Genomic DNA, 18,889 nt, shown 5'->3' on the forward strand with positions numbered 1-18,889 from the left:
ATATTGTAGCTTTATGTTTACTCTATCCAATAGAATCATGTTGATATTTTATACATTTGAATTTTTTGCCATATGTGCTCCTATACATATGGTAATTATATGAAAAATCCAAGTTTATTGAATATTTATGTATGATAATGGATTGTTTTAAAATTCATTTGTTAAAGTATAGCAATTTTTTTTTTCATATTAATAAAAAATTTACATAAACATTGTGAAAATTTTATCCTGTTTAAATTGTTTATCTCCAGATTCTATTATATATAGTGACATATCAATTAACTATACTTGTCTGATAATATTCAGGATAAAGCCTTTCTTTTACTTTAACATTGATTTCTTAGCTCATCTGAGTCTACAACTGGATTAGCTCTTCAGATCAAAGTTTGTCCATTGTCCATCTTTCACTGCTTGTTGTTTTAATTTATCACATTTTCAAGTTCAGTACCACATGGTCATTTTAATTAAAGTTGTCAGGAACATCCTTGGATTATGGGGATTTAAGTTTGTTCAAACAAAGGACTGCACTTTCAAGGAGAGACACTTAAGAAATAGTGAAAATCAGGGTGTGGTAATTCAAAAATCTACTCACTAACTTCTAATCCAAAAAATGACAAAAGTGAAGTGAAAACTGTAGAATTAAGGTCTAATAGTTGTATTAGATATAAAAGTTTTAATCACAAAATTTGCTAAATTTACCTTTAGAAGACCCAAAGGGCCATAGTCATTTTAAATCTGCAAGCATTCCTTAGAGTATATATAAAATGTTTGGTAAATCATTGTTCTCAGGGATAGGATGGAGCCACAGCAGGGAAACAAAGGTATCATGGGAATAGGAAATAATATTAAGAAAAGCAAAAGACGTGTAGTTTTCAATGGCGGATTTAAGGGGGGGGGGGCGCACCCGGCGCCCTAAAATTGTCAAAGCGTAAATCATAGTTTTGTCGAGAAAAAGTAAAAATGTCTTCTCGGTAGACCTCATTTTTACCCTTCAAAATCTCTAGAATCCAGGAGCTTCCGGGGGCTGGGGCCGCAAGGCGGCCCCCAGACCCAATGCCTACTTCTTGCGCCCCCCCCCCCAACTTCAATTCCTGGATCCGCGCCTGGTTTTATTACTTGATTTAATGCTTGGCTGAAATTCAAAGTTATAGAATTCGGAAAAAGTAATATTCACCTACATCCAGCCCTCAAGGTAAATATAACATTTGATTTTTTTAATCTACTTTAGACCAAAACTAGATCGAAAACCTCCAAATTGATACAATTGGTTATGTTTAGGTTTGTCGTCTTGTGAAATTCCGCGGTCGACAAGGTCTTCAGTTGAAGGTAAACATCCAAGAGAGATGGTGAGATTTATTATGGAAGTTCACTGCTGAAGTTTTGTTTAAATAGCTGTACATAGTCATATCCGTTTCCTCTTACAACTGGGTCATTCTTAGGAGCACACTTCTTGTTTTTCTAACAACATGTATTTATGGATCTGCAAGGGCGGATCCAGGCCGGGGTGGGGTGGGCAGACAACCCTGCCGCCTCAAGGAAAAGTTGTGGACCTGGCTTACGGATTTCTCTCTTTGGTATCCCCTAATTACTTAATAGTAAATACCTGCACTTAAATGCAATGTTTTAAGGACTGTTACAACGCACTTTGAAAAATTACGCACTTTGAAAAAAATTTTCAAAGTGCGTTAATTTTGGGACCACGTTAACGCACTTTGAAAAAAAAAAATTCTTTTCAAAGTGCGTTAATATCGACCATATTAACGCACTTTGAAAAAAAAAAGTTCACGGCTTGGTCAATATTCTTGCAAATTTTAGATATGATAAATAATTATTTGAACCTGGTTGAATGACTTTTTGATGATGACGTCAGGATCTGAGATATAGACGTTTTTAAAAAGATTTTTAGGAGTTATCTTGTTTCCAAAGTTCTCGTAACTGTTTTAAAAGGGAAATGGGTCATTTAGAAATAATGGAGGAATGATTGTTAAATAGCACAGTTTCGTTTCCTGTTTTTCTTTTCTTTTTTAAATTTTATCCAGTCTCTAATAAGTTCGGTAGACATAGATGTCGATAAGTGACTTAAAGCATCGCATTTTTCTTAGTGAAAAGGGAGCAACTATGATTTTTCCATACCATGAAAATTCTCTCTCTCTCATCTATCTTTCTATCATATTCATCTATCTATCTATTGTGAACATATATGAAACATTGGCTGACTCATTTGTTTGATAGTAAGAAAATAAACTTTAGCCACATGACTCACTCCACTGAAATTTTTACCTCGTTCACTAATAACTTTTTCTCAAAAAAGTTATGCAGTCAGATTACTTCTAAATCTGTAATTTTATATCATAAAAACGCTAGACAAGTTCAATAGCATGTTTTAATAACCACGTAAGTGCCTTTTTCTGAGGAATCATTGTGGTAACATTTTGAATAAAGGTTATGCAGCTCTCTTCTTTCATATAATAGGGTACGTAATTTTTTTTTTTTCAGGAATACTCATCTCAATTTTTTCATCTATTTTAAATTAACTCAAATTTATTAACAGAATTTATTGAGAGAAATAATATCAATTTCATACCAGTTATGTAAATACATGTACATCTATTTGTGTAGGAAAGATAGAGAGTTGGGCTGAGGGACTTTCTACCTGTCTTCTCGTTCTCGATGAGGGTAGATCAATTCATCAGTTTTTCGGAAGAAATATAACAAATTATTGCTGTCTATTACTAAAATCTAAGTCCAGAAATTTTGTTTGATACGAATTTTTTCAAAGTGCGTTAAGTGTCTCCATGGTAAAAATGTTGATGTACACTCTTAACGCACTTTGAAAAAAAATTTCAAAGTGCGTTGATTTTGTCCCAAATTTAACGCACTTTGAAAAATTTTTTCAAAGTGCGTTGATTTTGTCCCAAACTTAACGCACTTTGAAAAATTTTTTCAAAGTGCGTAATTTTTTCAAAGTGCGTTGCCACAAAGGACAACCTATATAAAATAAACATTAACATTTGCTGAGGCCACACTTATCTCAACAATATGATCAGAGATATCAGTAATAGATAGTAGTGAATATCTAGAAATCTGTTGAACATGTCGAAGGAGGAGTATTTTAACCTTCCAATATTAAACCTCGATGACGCCTTAAAGAACCCCACTGAAGGAGGACAAGAAGTTGTTAGTGCTCTGGAAAGCGTTGGATTCTTAGGGATTGTTAATATTCGTAATTTTGAGGTGGAGAAATTAAAACACTGCTGCCAATGGTTTTTCAACCAACCCTGGGAAATTAAAAAGGCTCTTTTGAAAAGGTCTTTTAACAGAGAGAATAGCAATGTGTATCGTGGATACTTCCCAGTGGTGGAGAATTCACCGAGCAGGAAGGAGGGGTTTGAGATTGCTGCAGACGTGTCGCCAGACGACACTGACGTCATTAGCGGAAACTGGTTTTACGAAAAGTCAATATGGCCGCCAGAAAATGGAGACTTTGACTTTAAGGCAACGATGATAGACATGTATAGGATTTTACATCAGGTTGCCATGGATATTCTTAAGCTTGCATCTTTTGGATTAGGATTTAAAGAAAATGTATTTGAATATTTGTTTAAGGACAAACCATGTACAACTTTTCGATTGCTGCATTATCCACCGTGGAACGGAAAACCCCCTGAAAACGCCATCTTAGAGGACGGTAAAGTCGTCACCACCCCAGTACATACAGACTCGTGTTTCTTGACCCTTTTGACAACTTTCCATTTTCATGGACTAGAGGTAATGACCCCAGAAAGAAAATGGCTGCCTGTCCGTCCAATTGCCAATGGCCTTGTTATGAATGTAGGCGACCTTTTTAATAGAATGGTTGGAGGTCGTTTTGTAGCAACACAGCACAGAGTCCTTGACATTGGTGTTGATAGATTCGCTGTACCGTTTTTCCTAGAGCCTCGATTTGATGCCGATATTAACGTCAATATTGTAAACCAATCTCAAGAAGGAAAAAAATCGACCCCTGTTGTGAAATACGGTCCTTGGGTCTTAAAACAAATGGAAGATAAAGGATTCTTTGAATTTAAAGACCTTCCAAAGTTTTAATTTATTAAAATCTGTAAATATTGTTTTTATAAACAATTTAAAAGTTTAAGCAACACATTGTTTTCTGTACGTACTTAAATTGTAATGTAAAATTTTTAAGATATGACATTTTCAGCTCTAGATTTTGAGTTATTAGAAAACATTACTGACATTAAACATTTTTTAAAAAATATATTAGTATAGTTTCATCTTGTTTGTGTATGTTAGTGATCTGCGAGTTTCCTGAGTTCTTTAGAGAACTTGATGACATCCACTCCACTCAAGAGAAGATCCGATCTCAGGACACTGTACAGCGAGTCTGGTGAAGTAGACTGTAGAAGGCGAAGTTCAGACAGAAGCTCGGGGTCAAGGTCATAGAGTCTACAAAAATAATCAGTACTAGGTCACTGGAAGGAAACAATTATATTCCTTTAATTATTAATACAATGTACAAATGTACCCTTCCTTATATAATCCGCATAAGAAGTTTGGTAACCTTAAACATCTGATCTGAAAGACAGTAAACTGAGGAAGAATGATGCATATATTAACTGTTTTCCTTCAGTGTACCGTCGTTCACTGGTATTGAAGACACTAATGCTTCCCGTACCTTTCTATTGGGCTTGATAAGTTACAGCTATCAATCCATTCCTTTATCCGAGCTTCGGTCCATTGCCAGTAAACATTCTCCCTGTTTTGTACATCACGCACCGACTTTTTATCGTGTACCGTGTCCTGTCGCCCAAGCTTTTCTTTGCCTTATCAAAATCAGAATGTAAATGGAATTTGACGAAACGTGTTGAATAAATTTACGAATTTTTTTTTCCTTGAGCAGAAACATACCATCAGTGATATCGGGCATGTCGAATATTCTACCCCTTGAGCCAAGTTCTTTAATGAGGTTTCCCACCATGAAATCAAATCTTTTTTCTGAAGTGAAGTCGAAGTAGAGTTTAGTCCCTATGATTAATCCTAGCCATCCATCAGGGACGTACCGAGGCTCCAGTCGGAGGGGCACCACGCACTTCCGGAGTTTGTAGGCATACTCCGCCTCTGAAATGTGGGAAATGGAGTTAACAGCATACACTCATATTTTCCACTAAATACCCTTTATATTTGCCATTCTCCAGTTATTACATGTACGACCTTCTTTAATCCATTAGCAATACGTATCAGTTATCAAATCTATACAAATCTAACACACATTATAAACCAGTCAAAACTAAGAAATCATTTTCCTTTTTCATGTCACCTGATCTACAGCTGGGACTTTCTTTGTATTTCTATGACATACAGAATTATCCGATCTACAGCTGGGACTTTCTTTGTATTTTTGTGACATAAAGAATTATCCGATCTACAGCTGGGACTTTCTTTGTATTTTTGTGACATAAAGAATTACCTGATCTACACCTGGGAATTTCTTTGTATTTTTGTGACATACAGAATTATCCGATCTACAGCTGGGACTTTCTTTGTATTTCTGTGACATACAGAATTATCCGATCTACAGCTGGGACTTTCTTTGTATTTTTGTGACATAAAGAATTACCTGATCTACACCTGGGAATTTCTTTGTATTTTTGTGACATACAGAATTACCTGATTTACACTTGGGACTTTCTTTGTATTTCCTTGATATAAAGAATTACCTGATCTACAGCTGGGACTTTCTTTGTATTTCTGTGACATACATATGAGCACAACAGCAGCGTTCTCAATGGCCAGGGACATCGCCTCCACCGTAGATCCGCCTACACTGCGGTAAATCAATATTTATCAGACTTAATAAAGTATTCTGTTGTATGTTTAAACATATATGACTCTTTTCGTATTTGTGGCACAAAATAACTTCTACTGAGGTAAAGCGGATAGCTTTGAAGGTACTGGCACGACAGGCACGTATTATTAGGGGTGTTGCCCCGGCCCTCCCAAATCTTTTCCAATCATAAATTTTTCTGTTGAGAATCTTCATTAAAAGGTAGGTCCCCCCCCCCCCACTTTTCATTGTGGTAGTTAAATCATAGTAATCTGGTAATTTAATAAAGTTTGATTGTGGGAAAACAGTACTAGTTGCACCCCACTCCCACGAAATAGGATGTTGTAGTTTAGACAATTTAGCTTAATTTTTCTTTGGTTCCCCCTACACACAAACGCACTTTCAGAAACGATACTACGTGCATGCATAAACAATTTCAAGGGAGACATAAAACAATTTCAGATTTGCACTTTGTTGAAATAAAGATTCATAAAGATTATATCAAGTGTATATATTAATTTTAAAGTCAAATACCGGAAAGTTTTGTAACTGGTATTTGAAATGTGGTAGTAATGACTTTTGATGATTTTCTTTATTTTCTAGCCACATATATTTTCTTTTGATATATTAAAGTAATATATAGATATAAACCGACTAAAGAAGTACTGACTAATGTTTTCCACATCCATCCACACTTTGTATCCGGCTTGTTTTAGAGAGTCCTTGACCTTTAGCATCACAGGTTGTGAATCCCATTGGTAGCTGATCATCACGTGAGGTCGAGGATCATCTACGGTGTTTAACAAACGTTGTACTGTATTTAGTCAAATCATATTTACACATATATATGTAATGTACTTCTTACAGATAATAAAAGCAAAATGTCAAATTCAGAATGACTAGAAATGTTTGTTCTGAATCAGTGATTTAATAACAATACCATTTATAGGATAAATGCTAAGATTGCTTTGTTTTATTTCCCACAATGCACCAGTGGCAGAATGTCGTATCTTTTCATTTTCGTCAAATTGAAGACGTTCTACAACTGTAACAGAAAAAAACTACTTGATCATTCTGTAAATTCCATTTTTGAATACAAATTTTGGTTCTTATACAAGCAGAAACTTTACGTGATTACATTAAGATTATAGATCAAATAGAACTTAATTTTAGCCAAAAGACCTCATAAATGTAGACCTCATTACTTACCACTAATTAAATCTGGTTCTGATATGATTCTGGAAAAATTTTGATTCAAGAAAGAAATTCTCCAAATAATCATGAGAGTTTGTATGACTTCCCTAGGATTTACTTTGTCTTTTAGGATTTGGACTAGAATAGGCAAAGCACCTCTTGCTACGAGTTCTTCTTTATTTTTGTCGTTTACAGAGAGGTTATTTATACCCTGGAGAACCTCTTGGACATTCATTCCGTGTCTACGGGACACCCTATCTCCGGCCTTCACTGCTTGGCTGAGAATTTGAACAATAAACCCCAGTATATTTGTTTCCAGAAGACCCTCCTCTTCCTCATCATTTTCTGTGAGTAGATATGACAATACAATGATTCCCTTCGCCAGAATCATTGGACTGTCTTCAAACCTAGCTATTGTCTTATGTGTTGTCGTTTTTATATTAAGTTCTCTGAAATGAAATTGAGCGGCTGAGGACACGTGTCTTAGACAATTATGCCAACATCCCAAAATAAATTTAACTAAAAACAATACAGATTCATTTTGTGTAGTGTCTTTTAGAAAATCTAATAATTGTGACGTCTTTTGAATAGCGACAGAACAGACTAACTGATGACAGAGCAAGGAAGACGAGTCCGTGACAATCCAGACAACAGACAGAAAACTCCTCACATTCTGAGAAGCAGCGCCCTTCAAACCTGCGAGCTCGTCCTTGTTTTCCACTAACAATGACAATACATTTTCTGTGAGTCCTTTTATATTGTTTTCCACCAAAGAATCAACTACAAGTGAAAGTATTTCTTTGTTTCTTTTTATTCTATCAATGGTGATCCATATGAATTCAATGTGCGTTTCCACAGCGTCTTCTAGAAGTTCAGAACAATTTACGGCACGGATCTCTTTTTCGATCTTCTGACACAATTCACTGAATTCTGCATTGTTATTGTTCTCCATGCTGGATGTCTAAAACTGACAATCAATATTAACCTCAAAGGAAATCTGCAGTATAAAAATAACAAGAGTAATTCTGTAGACATGATAATGAAGAGACAGACATTAAAAATGCTTACCTACCTCACTGTAATGAATACATGTTATGATCATAAATTTCTTTGTTTAAGGAAAAAGAGATTCTAATATATATATATATATTGATTTCCAATTAATGTTAACATCCAAATTAGTGTTTTTATTATTCATTCATTTTTATTCACCAGATAGTTTTATTTCAAAATACATTTTTGTTATCATTAGTTTTACGGCTTTGATTAATATCTGTATCAACAGCCCCAGAACGATGACGCATATAATATCAATAAATAATTATATATTGTTTATTGCAGAAAAATTCGAAATGTGTATTGTGCTAATTAGAATTGCCATCATATAGCAATAATCCCTTTTTTCGTGTTAAAACTTTACAATAGTGTTACATTTTAAAAAAAAAAGTGGTTAACTTACCTACCTAGAAATGGTCCATCCAATCGATATTTTAGGCCTGTAAAATCCAAAACCGACCTAATGCATCCATCCAGAATTCTCGAGTGTTCCGAAAAAGTCAGTAAGATTGTTTTAAAAACTTCCGCAATTATAAACTTCTCCCGGAAGGTTTTGTATAAAGAAAAACTTCCTTCACGATGATTTAGAGTAGAGCCGCGTTAATCCGAACGCTTACGGACGAAGTTTGTGGTTAATATAATAATAAAACCAAGCCAAGTCTGTTTTAGATATCCGGGCGCTTAAGTAATTCAGACGATCTGCACGGCAACCACATGCGTCCAGATTAACGAGGTGTATAACTGCGTGGAAAACCGAATGCATGTTTTACGCCAATTTATTTTTTCAAAGTATGTACATGTATATCGATGTATCTTATTATAAAAGTGATCACGATTTTTTGTTTTGTTTAAAATGTTCCTTGCTTGTAGTAATTTATCCATGCGATAACTTTGTTATATGTGATTTGCTTAGTATCTATTTTCACATGGAACTTTGGGCTTGAAGCTTTTTTCCACATTTAAACATGCCATTATTTGGCGAAGAAAAATATTAAATACATTATCAAGTTATGTTAAAATTACGGAATGAAGGATTTTTTCAAACAATAATTCTTTATCCTACAAGGTGCGTGTATGCAGTAGTGGGATATTTACATTGTCATTCAAACAGTTATATTTGTCTTGCAAAATTTATCATGAAATAGGGAGATAACGAACAGTTTTCAAGCTCAAATTCCATTAAAACAATACAAATCGGGAGCAGAGCAAACACGGACCTCCAAAAACATCAGAGATGGGATCAGGTGCCATGGAGGAGTGAGCATCCCCTGCCGACCGGTCACATCCGCCGTGTGATCCTTGTCATGATCGGGAAATAACGGAAAAATCCGTCGACAATTCAGTGTGTAAATAATGACCTAACAATTAGTATGAAAAACGTCAGTCAGTATATGACCTAATGATAAATTGTATTTGCTGACAAGATCATTGTATTGACCATAAAACTTACAAAATGATGACTTTAAGCGAGACTGTTGATATTCTTGTTTCATCAATTTGTTTCTCAACAACTTATCTCGATTTAGAAATTGTTCATACGTAGAACATGCTCTTGCATATCGAATAAACTGAGAGATGTACACCCCGTATGCAGGTGACAAGGGTACATTGCTGCATAAGTAAGGGAAATTGACGATTAAAAATTTGAAGTCATCACGTTTATCATAAAGCTTTGTTGTTAGATTGCCATTATTAACTTCTCAAGCTTCTTAAAGTAAAATATCCAAATATAAAACAGATGTGTTAGACTCTGTGGTATCTTTTATTTCAAGCTCATACTTTTAAAATCAGGGACCACATCAGAAAACTATGATTCATATAGGATTTCAGTTTTGACACAATCTGGGATTTTTTTTACATTGAAAATATGTTCAGCAAACTTTGTTATTTTTAGTTGAATAATTTACGTTATATACCCGTACATGTATATGTATTTATGAAATCCAGTCTCACAAATTCTTATGCTTTAATGTTATTTTAGCGAAAAATAAATAAATGTGTTAAATGAAAGAGAAGGACAAATACGTAATACAACAAAGACAATGAAAAAATATATTCTATCGACAAATTTTTGTTATAATTAATCAATGATGAATTTCGTTTTTTCTCAGGAAGTATGAATAATTATTCAACATTTTAGTATTGATTACAAGATATATAAAATTCTTGCGTAGGAATCAATGTTAACATTTTCCTTTTCAAGATCAAGTCGTAAAAGGTCCATCGATTAATTTTTGAATTATTCTCCTGAAAGTGTTAGTAAAAACAAATATAATATTGTTACTGAGGTATTTTTTTTAAATGATAAGAAATATTTTGAAATGGATACCCCCCCCCCCCCCGTATATATTGCTATTTTTATCATATGCCGAAAAATCAATAAACTTTATAATTGCATCCAGTTGTACGCATTAATAAGCATTAGGTGTTCGAAGTAAAAATTCTAAAAATTAATTTCCAGAATTACCATTAATTTGCCTAATCTACATTCAAGAAAATCAAGTTAGCAAAATTTACTCGATTTAGTAATTTAATTTCCTGTACCAAATACCTTCTTTGACAAAAACGCAAATGAATAATTCAATGTTCAGAGTAACCTGAATTTTTGTTGTTTCAGACCGAAATGGAAACCATGTTCTTTTTAAAATATAATAAAAAAAGAGCATTTTTCCTAACGTGTCGAGAGAGAGAGAGAGCATTTCAAAGAGTATTTGATATGCAAACATTATAAGGAAAAAATCGATAAGTATATGTACATGTACATAAATTTATATCCACTAAAACTTATCTTTATTTCTTAAGAAAACCGCGGTATTTAATCAAATATTATACTCGTATAACGCCGTTACGCCAGCCATCTAGAGGTACAGATTTCTTGAGTAATTCCATCAATGAAGCATACAATGACGTCCACATCAATAAAACAATATGAAACATACTTAACCCTACTTTATATGATTACATAGATATAAACAATACAATGTCTTTTTTTCTTTGAACGGAAATTAAAGTTGCATCTATTGCAGGAAAAATTACATACTAGTAATCAGTTTAAGCGGGTTATGTATTTTTTCTGCAAAAGCTGCAACATTATTTCCCGTACAATCTACATGTACCAAAGAAATCATTTTATTGTTTAAATGCATTCCAACATGATCTAAACTGCCCTTATGACAACTATTTACTGAATACGAAAATGTCTCATTCGACCTCCGCTTATAATTATTATCTCAAGAAAGAAAATGATTGTCCTTCCTAAGGATGATTATGAAATGATAAAAGATCGAATTATTTAGACATTGGAGAATTAATTGATATCATATTTAAAATCAAATATACTTACCTTTTAATAATACCATTTACATAAAAAATAGTCCCAATAAAGTGACATTTTTTCAAAGTAAAATAAAATTAAAAATAAGTTGTATCTTTCCTACTTACCCATTAATGATTACTAAGGGACATTTCTTTATATGAGGACAGTTATAGGTGTAAATCGTTAAGTTTTTATATAATTTCTCATCGATTCGTGTGGAAATTTATCTTTTAGTACCTGAAGAATATTTTCTCGAAAGAATAATTCAAAGTTAATGATACATATTTAAACATAGACATTAAAAGTAAAAGTAAAACACAGATACACATCGATAACATGATTATTTGTGTTATTTAAGTAAATACAATTGTAAATCGCTTACAATTTATCTGATTTTTTAATTCATGGCAGTAAACTTCTTTATGTTTGCGAATTCTTATAAGATTAATAATAAAGTAACTTTTAATCTCCCTTACCAAGAAAGCTATTGCCCTCTGAAAATGTTTGCTAATGAAATATGATTTGCAGTATGGTAGGTTATAGACACATTACCTCATCATAAGTTTTATTACGTTTCCTCGAGATTAAAAACAATCCAAAAATTGTTTAATTAAATTTGCGTTTACTTCAAACTTTCAACAAAAGTTGATATGTTCTGAGGTTATAAGTTTAATATTGCAGAATTATAATGTGTATCGTCATTTTCTTCCGATTTTTCTCCGTGATATCATTAGATGTCACATACAGTCCTTAAAGCAGTACAAATAGGCATGACTACATCTTCTGGAACACTTAGCGAGGAACATTTGGTTCACAGAAAAGCATCGCACTCTACAGTTTAAGTAGGCCTTGTCACAGATGCAGTAAGACTCTGTACCAACCATTGTGTACATTGCGACCAAACTTAAAATCCACAAAAGTTTTGGCATAACGGGTTTTGTAAATTTCTGAAAATTAAAAGAAAATATTAAAGAATGCGTTGAGATATAGATTACACGTACTAGTATTATCACAAAGATTTTCCCCATTCAGTTACCTATCAGTTCTGCAAAATCCCCCGAGGCATACAGTGTAGGCTGTGTACAAGACAGGTCTTTATAAAGCCAATTTGTATTAGCTCACTCGGCGGACAGTGTCAAAATTCTATAAATCTACGTTCATAACGCCTTCTCTTTTTATCATCTATAATATGATGATAATTTTTATACGTTCTATGTCGCTGTTTTGATTGTTTATTATATCAAAGTGCGAAAATTGTAAAGGGATGCTACGTTTTAAAATTCGCTTTTCTGAATAATTTAAGATGGCTTAGACAATACAATACACTTTTTTGTTTTTTGATGATGATATTAAAGATAACTATAAATTACATTTAAGTTGAGTTAAAAAAATATTATTAAAATTTATCTAGAAATGCCCCTTTTCATGATTTACTGTATATCTGATAGTTAACCATGTGTTCCTGGCACTGTGAATCATATTTTATTGTCGAGAACTTTATGTAAAGTGTAATCCTGGGCTTATACAAAAAATTTGTATTTTGCAAATGAATGTAAGAATATTGTTTGGCGAAAATAAAGTAACATTTTATTTAAGAAACTAATATCATTTTACATTTTCCGTTTTCTAATGGACTCAAAGCAGCTAAGTGAAACAGATTCAAGGCATTTAAAGATAGTATTTACGGTGAACGTTAGAAGGGAGGTGACATAATTCAATAAAGTTTCAACCTACAGTAGAAATATTACGGAGCCGTCACATGAAAAAGTATTAAATATTCATCAACTATACCAAACGGTCCCTTGATGGTTACCAAGCAGACTGTCTGGTAACAAATTAACCACAATATCATATTATCTAATCAATGAAATGTCATTGAATCCATTGAAATTGCTCTGATAAATATCCTTCTGGGATTTTTTTGTGATCTTTACGAGGTTCCGTGTAATATTTTCCTTACCTAACATCAATTAAATCTCGGTTTTCATCAACGAGCTTTTTGTTAAGATCTTTTAACTTTCTGTCTTACGTAACTATTATGTGCAAATTGTATGATTTCATAGAAAATTAATATTTTGGAGATTGCAGAGGACTAAATGTGTTTCCATTTTCCATTATTCAACTTAATTAATGATGGAATGCACTGGACTTTTTTTATGATTAAGAATGTTACTAATGTTCACAGCATCTTTTCTTTTTAGCAAATTTAAGTTTAATGATCCGACAGGTTGAGTCAGAATTATCTTCTAACACACGTGGTGACTTGAACCCTTAATGGGAAACATCCATACCCACAAACACAAGTACTTGTGACATTAATATAGTTGAAAATGAAGGCCAAAAAGCAATCGTTGTAGTAGGTCCTAAATATAGAAAGCCCGGATTTTTCAATTGTCGACAAAACTTTTTTTTATGAATTCTGTCCAAGATAATGGCATACGTTGGGCTAGATTTGAAAAAGAAGACCTTTACACTTTGTCAAAATGGGTTAATTAAGTGCTTTTAAACATATTCAAGAACCATATCAGAAATTTAAAAGGCAGAACCGTCTATCCTTCCGTTTTCACTCAATCGAATGTGATAAAAGAATTTTAAAGACTCTATAAACTAGTTATAATTGTAACGGGGACCGGTACAGATGTTCCCCAAACGCTCCCCAACTCCCTTTTGGTGACTTATTTCTTGTAAGCTTCATTAAATAAGGCAATGAAGTATATTTTTGCATTTCACGCGCGCGCACATGCATGCATGTGCAGGATTACCATGTCATCCCGTTTGTATTTTAAATGCATCTTTATATTCTCAGTATCAAAACATTTCATCAAAAAATATATAAGTTCCGGCTATATTAAGCATATTGGTCATCTTAGCATTGCACGCACGCGCACCTGCATGCATGTTCATAATGACCATGCCATTTTGTCTACACTTACAATATGTCTGTTTATTCTTAGTATCAAAGCTTTTCATAAAAAAGATATAAAAGTTACAGCTATATTAAGTGTATTGGTCATTTAACACATTGCACGCGCGCGCATGTGCATGCATGTGCATGATGGTCACATCATCTTGTCTACACTTTTAATATTTCTGTATATTCTTAATATCAAAGCTTTTCATCAAAAAATATAAAAATTATGGCTATATGAAGTGAATTGGTCATTTAACACATTGCATGCGCGCGCACGTGCATGCATATGCATGCATGTGCAGGCTGACCATGTCGTCTTGTCTACACCTTTAATATATATAAATATTTTGAGTATCAAAGCATTTCATCAAAAAGTATCAAAGCTACGACTATATCGAGTATATTGGTCATTTTACGCTTTGCACGTGCGCGCACGTGCATGCATGTGCATTCTGACCATGTCATCTTGTTAACACTTTTAATATATCCTTATATTCTGAGTATCAAAGCATTTCATAAAAAAAATATAAAAGTTACAGCTATATCAAGAATATTGGTCATTTTATGCAATGCACGCGCACGCACGTGCATGCACGTGCGCGCAAAATGACCTTCGTTCCGCAAATCTACATAACATGCCTAGTAACCCTAAAAAGGTTTCACATCAATTGGATGTATAGTTTCCGAGATCACTCACGGACAAAAAAGTACCCAGGAAGAAAAATAATAATAATAATAACTAGAAACTCATTGCGAGCAATGAGAGGTCTTCCGTCCGATTCTGAAAATAAAAACGAAAATTCAAGCTGAAAGAGTGATAAAAGAAATTCAGACACTCTGGAGATTTAGCCCTGGTCAACAGCATTAAAATCCAACGTGCTTACCATTAACCATTCACTTTTTTGCATCACTTCCTGTCACGACCGGAAGTAACGGCGACACATGATTTTCATACGATGCAAATAAACTAATGACAGACTATAAGTCCTGAAAGTTTCAGATTTCAGTCGTTTATTGTTGCCAAGCAATTGTGAGAAAAAATTCTAATTTTGAGGACAGGAAAACACGCGACGGGAAGTGAATTTTATAAAAAAAAAAATCTCTAACGTGTCTCTAGACATTGCAGTATCTACAACATGTATTAAAACATTTCAATTCTTTTTCTATAAGCGATATTTATGAGAAAGTTGAATATCGTATTTTATCTCCTAAAACCGGAAGTTGACGTTTTTGTTTCCGGAGGAGTCTAACATATTTCAAAACAGCGAAAGAGATGCAATAAGGTAATGCAAGTTTTAATTTAAACAAGAAAAGTTTAATTTTTGGATTTTTTTATCACTTCCTGTGACGACCGGAAGTGACGGCTGACATTTAACCCAAATGATTTCGCCTACTCTTCAAGGTCTATTATTCATATAAGTTTGTTGTCTTAATCTCTTACCGTTTCTGAGATCTCACTCAGATATTTTCTCACTTTGAGGACAGAAAAACACGCGACCGGAAGTGAATTTTGCAAAGATATTTGACGTTATTATAGACATTTCCAATCTGAATAACATATCTAAAAATCATTTCAAATACTTTACCTATAAAAGATATTTATGGGAAAGTAAAATACTCAAATTGTGTAGTTTTTCTCTTATAAACGGAAGTTGTTTTTTTTTTTTTTTGTTTCGGGTGGTACCAACACATATCAAAACTGTGAAAAAGATACAATTATATGATGCAAGTCTTATTCCAAAAGAGAAAAGTTGAAATTTTCGATTTCTTTGATCACTTCCTGTGACGACCGGAAGTGACGACTGACGCTCTTAACCCAAATGGTTTTGTCTACTCCTCAAGGTCTATTACTCATAAAAGTTTGGTGTCTAAATCTCTTACCGTTTCTGAGATCTCACTCAGATATTTTCTCACTTTGAGGACAGAAAAACACGCGACCGGAAGTGAATTTTGCAAAGATATTTGACGTTATTATAGACATTTTCAATCTGAATAACATATCTAAAAATCATTTCAAATACTTTGCCTATAAAAGATATTTATGGGAAAGTAAAATACTCAAATTATGCAGTTTTTCTCTTATAACCGGAAGTAGTCGTTTTTGTTTCCGGTGGGACCAACATATTTCGAAACTGTGAAAGAGTTGCAATAATGTGATGCAAGATTTGATTAAAAAAAAGAAAAGTTGAAATTTTCGATTTCTTTGAACACTTCCGGTGACGACCGGAAGTACTGACGACGAAAACCAAGGTAATTTCGAACATGTAGAAGTTATGGTCTATCATCTCTAACAAGTCTCCAGTTCATATCTTTAGCCGTTTCTTAGATCCTTCGAGGACAAAATTTCATTTTAAAATCAGGAAATTGTCCATAACTTGGCACTGGAACCGAATTTACCAAAAAACGGAATTTTATATAAAATTCATATAAAGACCTTTTATCCCTGAAAATTTCAAAGAAATTCATTGAATAGTTTTCGAGAAATCGCGTGCACAAAATTTTGTCTAAAAAAAAAAGAATAATAATAATAACTAGAAACTCATTACTAGTAATGAGAAGGTCTTCCGTTATACGACTTCCTGTTTGCATGAACATGTCTTTTCCAACGTCGGTATTAGCCTAAAACTTATGTAGAAACCAAATAACTTAAAATATACTTTTTTGCTTCGTTTCCTCTCACGACCGGAAGTAATGACGACACACGATTTTTACACCAAGCAAATGAACTGATGACTGACTATAAGTCCTGAAAGTTTTAGAGTTCAGTCTTTTACTGTTGCCGAACAATTGTGAGAACAAATTCTAATTTTGAGGACAAGAAAACACACGACCGGAAGTGAACTGAATAAAAATCTCTGAATTTTCTCTTGACTTTTGCAGTATCTACAGCATATGTAAAAAAAAAAAAAAAAAAAAAAAAAAAAAACATTTCAATTACTTATCTATAAGTGATATTTATGAGAAAGCTAAACCACGAAATAACGTAGTTTATCTTTTAAAACCGGAAGTTTAAAGTTTTTTTCCGGTGGAATTTAACATATTTTAAAACAGCGAAAGGGAAGCAATAAAGTGATGAAAATTTTAATTTTAAAAAGAAAAGTTGAAATTTTCGATTTCTTCGATCACTTCCTGTGATGACCGGAAATGACGGCTGACGCTTTTAACCCTATGTGTTTTGCCTTCTCACCAAGTTTTATTACTCCTACAAGTTTGGTGTTTTACTTTCATGCCGTTTCCGAGATCTCGCTGAAATAACTTTTCATTTTGTGGACAAGAAAACACGCGACCGGAAGTGAATTTTATTAAGATATTTCATGTCAATCTAGACAACTGCAGTCTCAATAACATATATAAAAATCATTTAAAGAACTCTATCTATAAGCGATATGTTGGGGGAAATTCAAAACCCCTATTATGTAGTTTTTCTCTTAAAACCGAAAGTTGTCGTTTTTTGTTTCCGGTGGAACCAAGACATCTCGTAACTGTGAAAAAGATACAATTATATGATGCAAGTCTTATTTCAAAAGAGAAAATTTGAAATTTTCGATTTCTTTGATCACTTCCTGTGACGACCGGAAGTGACGACTGACGCTCTTAAGCCAAATTGTTTTGTCTACTTCTCAAGGTTTAATACTCTTATCAGTTTGGTGTCTAAATCTCTTACCGTTTCTGAGATCTCACTCGGACAAGTTCTCATTTTGCGGACATTTAAACGCGCGACCGGAAGTGAATTTTACAAAGATATTTGACGTTACTCTAGACATTTGCAGTCTTGATAACATATTCAAAAATCAGTTCAAATACATTATGTATAAAAAATATTTATGGGAAAGTAAAATACTCAAATTATGCAGTTTTTCACTTATAGCCGGAAGTTGACGTTTTTGGTTCCGGTAAGACTAACATATTTCGAATCTACAAATAAGATGCAACAATGTAATGAAAGAAAAAAATCAAAAAAGAAAAGTTGAAAATTTCGATTTCTTTGATCACTTCCTGTGACGACCGGAAGTGACGGCTGACGCTCTTAACCCAAATGGTTTTGCCTACTCCTCAAGATCTATTAACCGTATAGGTTTGGTGTCTTAATCTCTTACCTTTTCTGAGATATGACTGGGACAAAATATTTTTGAAAAAAACGGAAATCGGACATATCTGACGACCGGAAGTGAATTTTGAAAAAATGAAAAAAACGCCTAGGGGTATTTTCATTCTCTATCATCCCTGAAAATTTCAAGAAAATCCGTCCAGCCATCTCTGAGAAAACGCTCCGACAAGAAAAGGGGAAAAAAAAAATAATAATAACTAGATACTTATTGCCTAGGCAATAACAGGTCTTCCGTTTTCTTGATTCTTTTGTCAACTGGTTTGAAAAAAAGAGCTGTAAATGCAAAAAAAAAAAAAAAAAAAAAAAAAAAAAAATTGTTCTCCCAGCAGGGATCGAACTCAAATCCTTTGGTTTGTAAGGCAGGCGCGCTAACCACTAGACCACGTATTCCGATGAAAATGAAAGTAGTAAATTAATTGTTTATGAATAAATAGGAAATAAATAGGAATAAAAACACGTGTTCTTTTGTTTGTTATGGAA

The 18,889-nt window shown here is 33.4% G+C and overlaps 2 protein-coding genes across 2 annotated transcripts; one reads left to right on the forward strand and one right to left on the reverse strand.

Moving 5' to 3' along the window:
• Window positions 1-3,093: 3,093 nt before the first annotated feature.
• On the forward strand, window positions 3,094-4,147 carry LOC133187347 (uncharacterized). Its single transcript, XM_061322701.1, has one exon. It carries the CDS (start codon window positions 3,094-3,096, stop codon window positions 4,084-4,086), a length of 993 nt encoding a protein of 330 aa, XP_061178685.1. The 3' UTR covers window positions 4,087-4,147.
• On the reverse strand, window positions 4,075-7,997 carry LOC133187346 (uncharacterized). Its single transcript, XM_061322700.1, has 7 exons — window positions 7,034-7,997; window positions 6,765-6,869; window positions 6,495-6,614; window positions 5,718-5,819; window positions 4,909-5,118; window positions 4,676-4,823; window positions 4,075-4,446 (listed from the first exon to the last, which is right to left on the reverse strand). The coding sequence occupies exons 1-7, from the start codon at window positions 7,968-7,970 to the stop codon at window positions 4,290-4,292; spliced, it is 1,779 nt and encodes a 592-aa protein (XP_061178684.1). The 5' UTR covers window positions 7,971-7,997; the 3' UTR covers window positions 4,075-4,289.
• Window positions 7,998-18,889: the final 10,892 nt, after the last annotated feature.

The sequence above is a fragment of the Saccostrea echinata genome, unplaced genomic scaffold (genome assembly GCF_033153115.1).
Source record: "Saccostrea echinata isolate AGI-Se365-2 ecotype Australia unplaced genomic scaffold, CSIRO_AGI_Sech_v1 ptg000014l, whole genome shotgun sequence".
Classification (NCBI taxonomy): domain Eukaryota; kingdom Metazoa; phylum Mollusca; class Bivalvia; order Ostreida; family Ostreidae; genus Saccostrea; species Saccostrea echinata.

What these genes read in the sequence shown, in the direction of transcription:
- LOC133187346 (XM_061322700.1), bottom strand. Translation starts at nt 7,970, where the DNA reads ATGGAGAACAATAACAATGCAGAATTCAGTGAATTGTGTCAGAAGATC. An exon ending in AGAACCAGATTTAATTAGTG is followed by an intron (nt 6,870 to 7,033) that starts GTAAGTAATGAG and finishes TTTCTGTTACAG; the next exon opens with TTGTAGAACGTCTTCAATTT. An exon ending in TAGCATTTATCCTATAAATG is followed by an intron (nt 6,615 to 6,764) that starts GTATTGTTATTA and finishes TAAACACCGTAG; the next exon opens with ATGATCCTCGACCTCACGTG.
- LOC133187347 (XM_061322701.1), top strand. Translation starts at nt 3,094, where the DNA reads ATGTCGAAGGAGGAGTATTTTAACCTTCCAATATTAAACCTCGATGAC.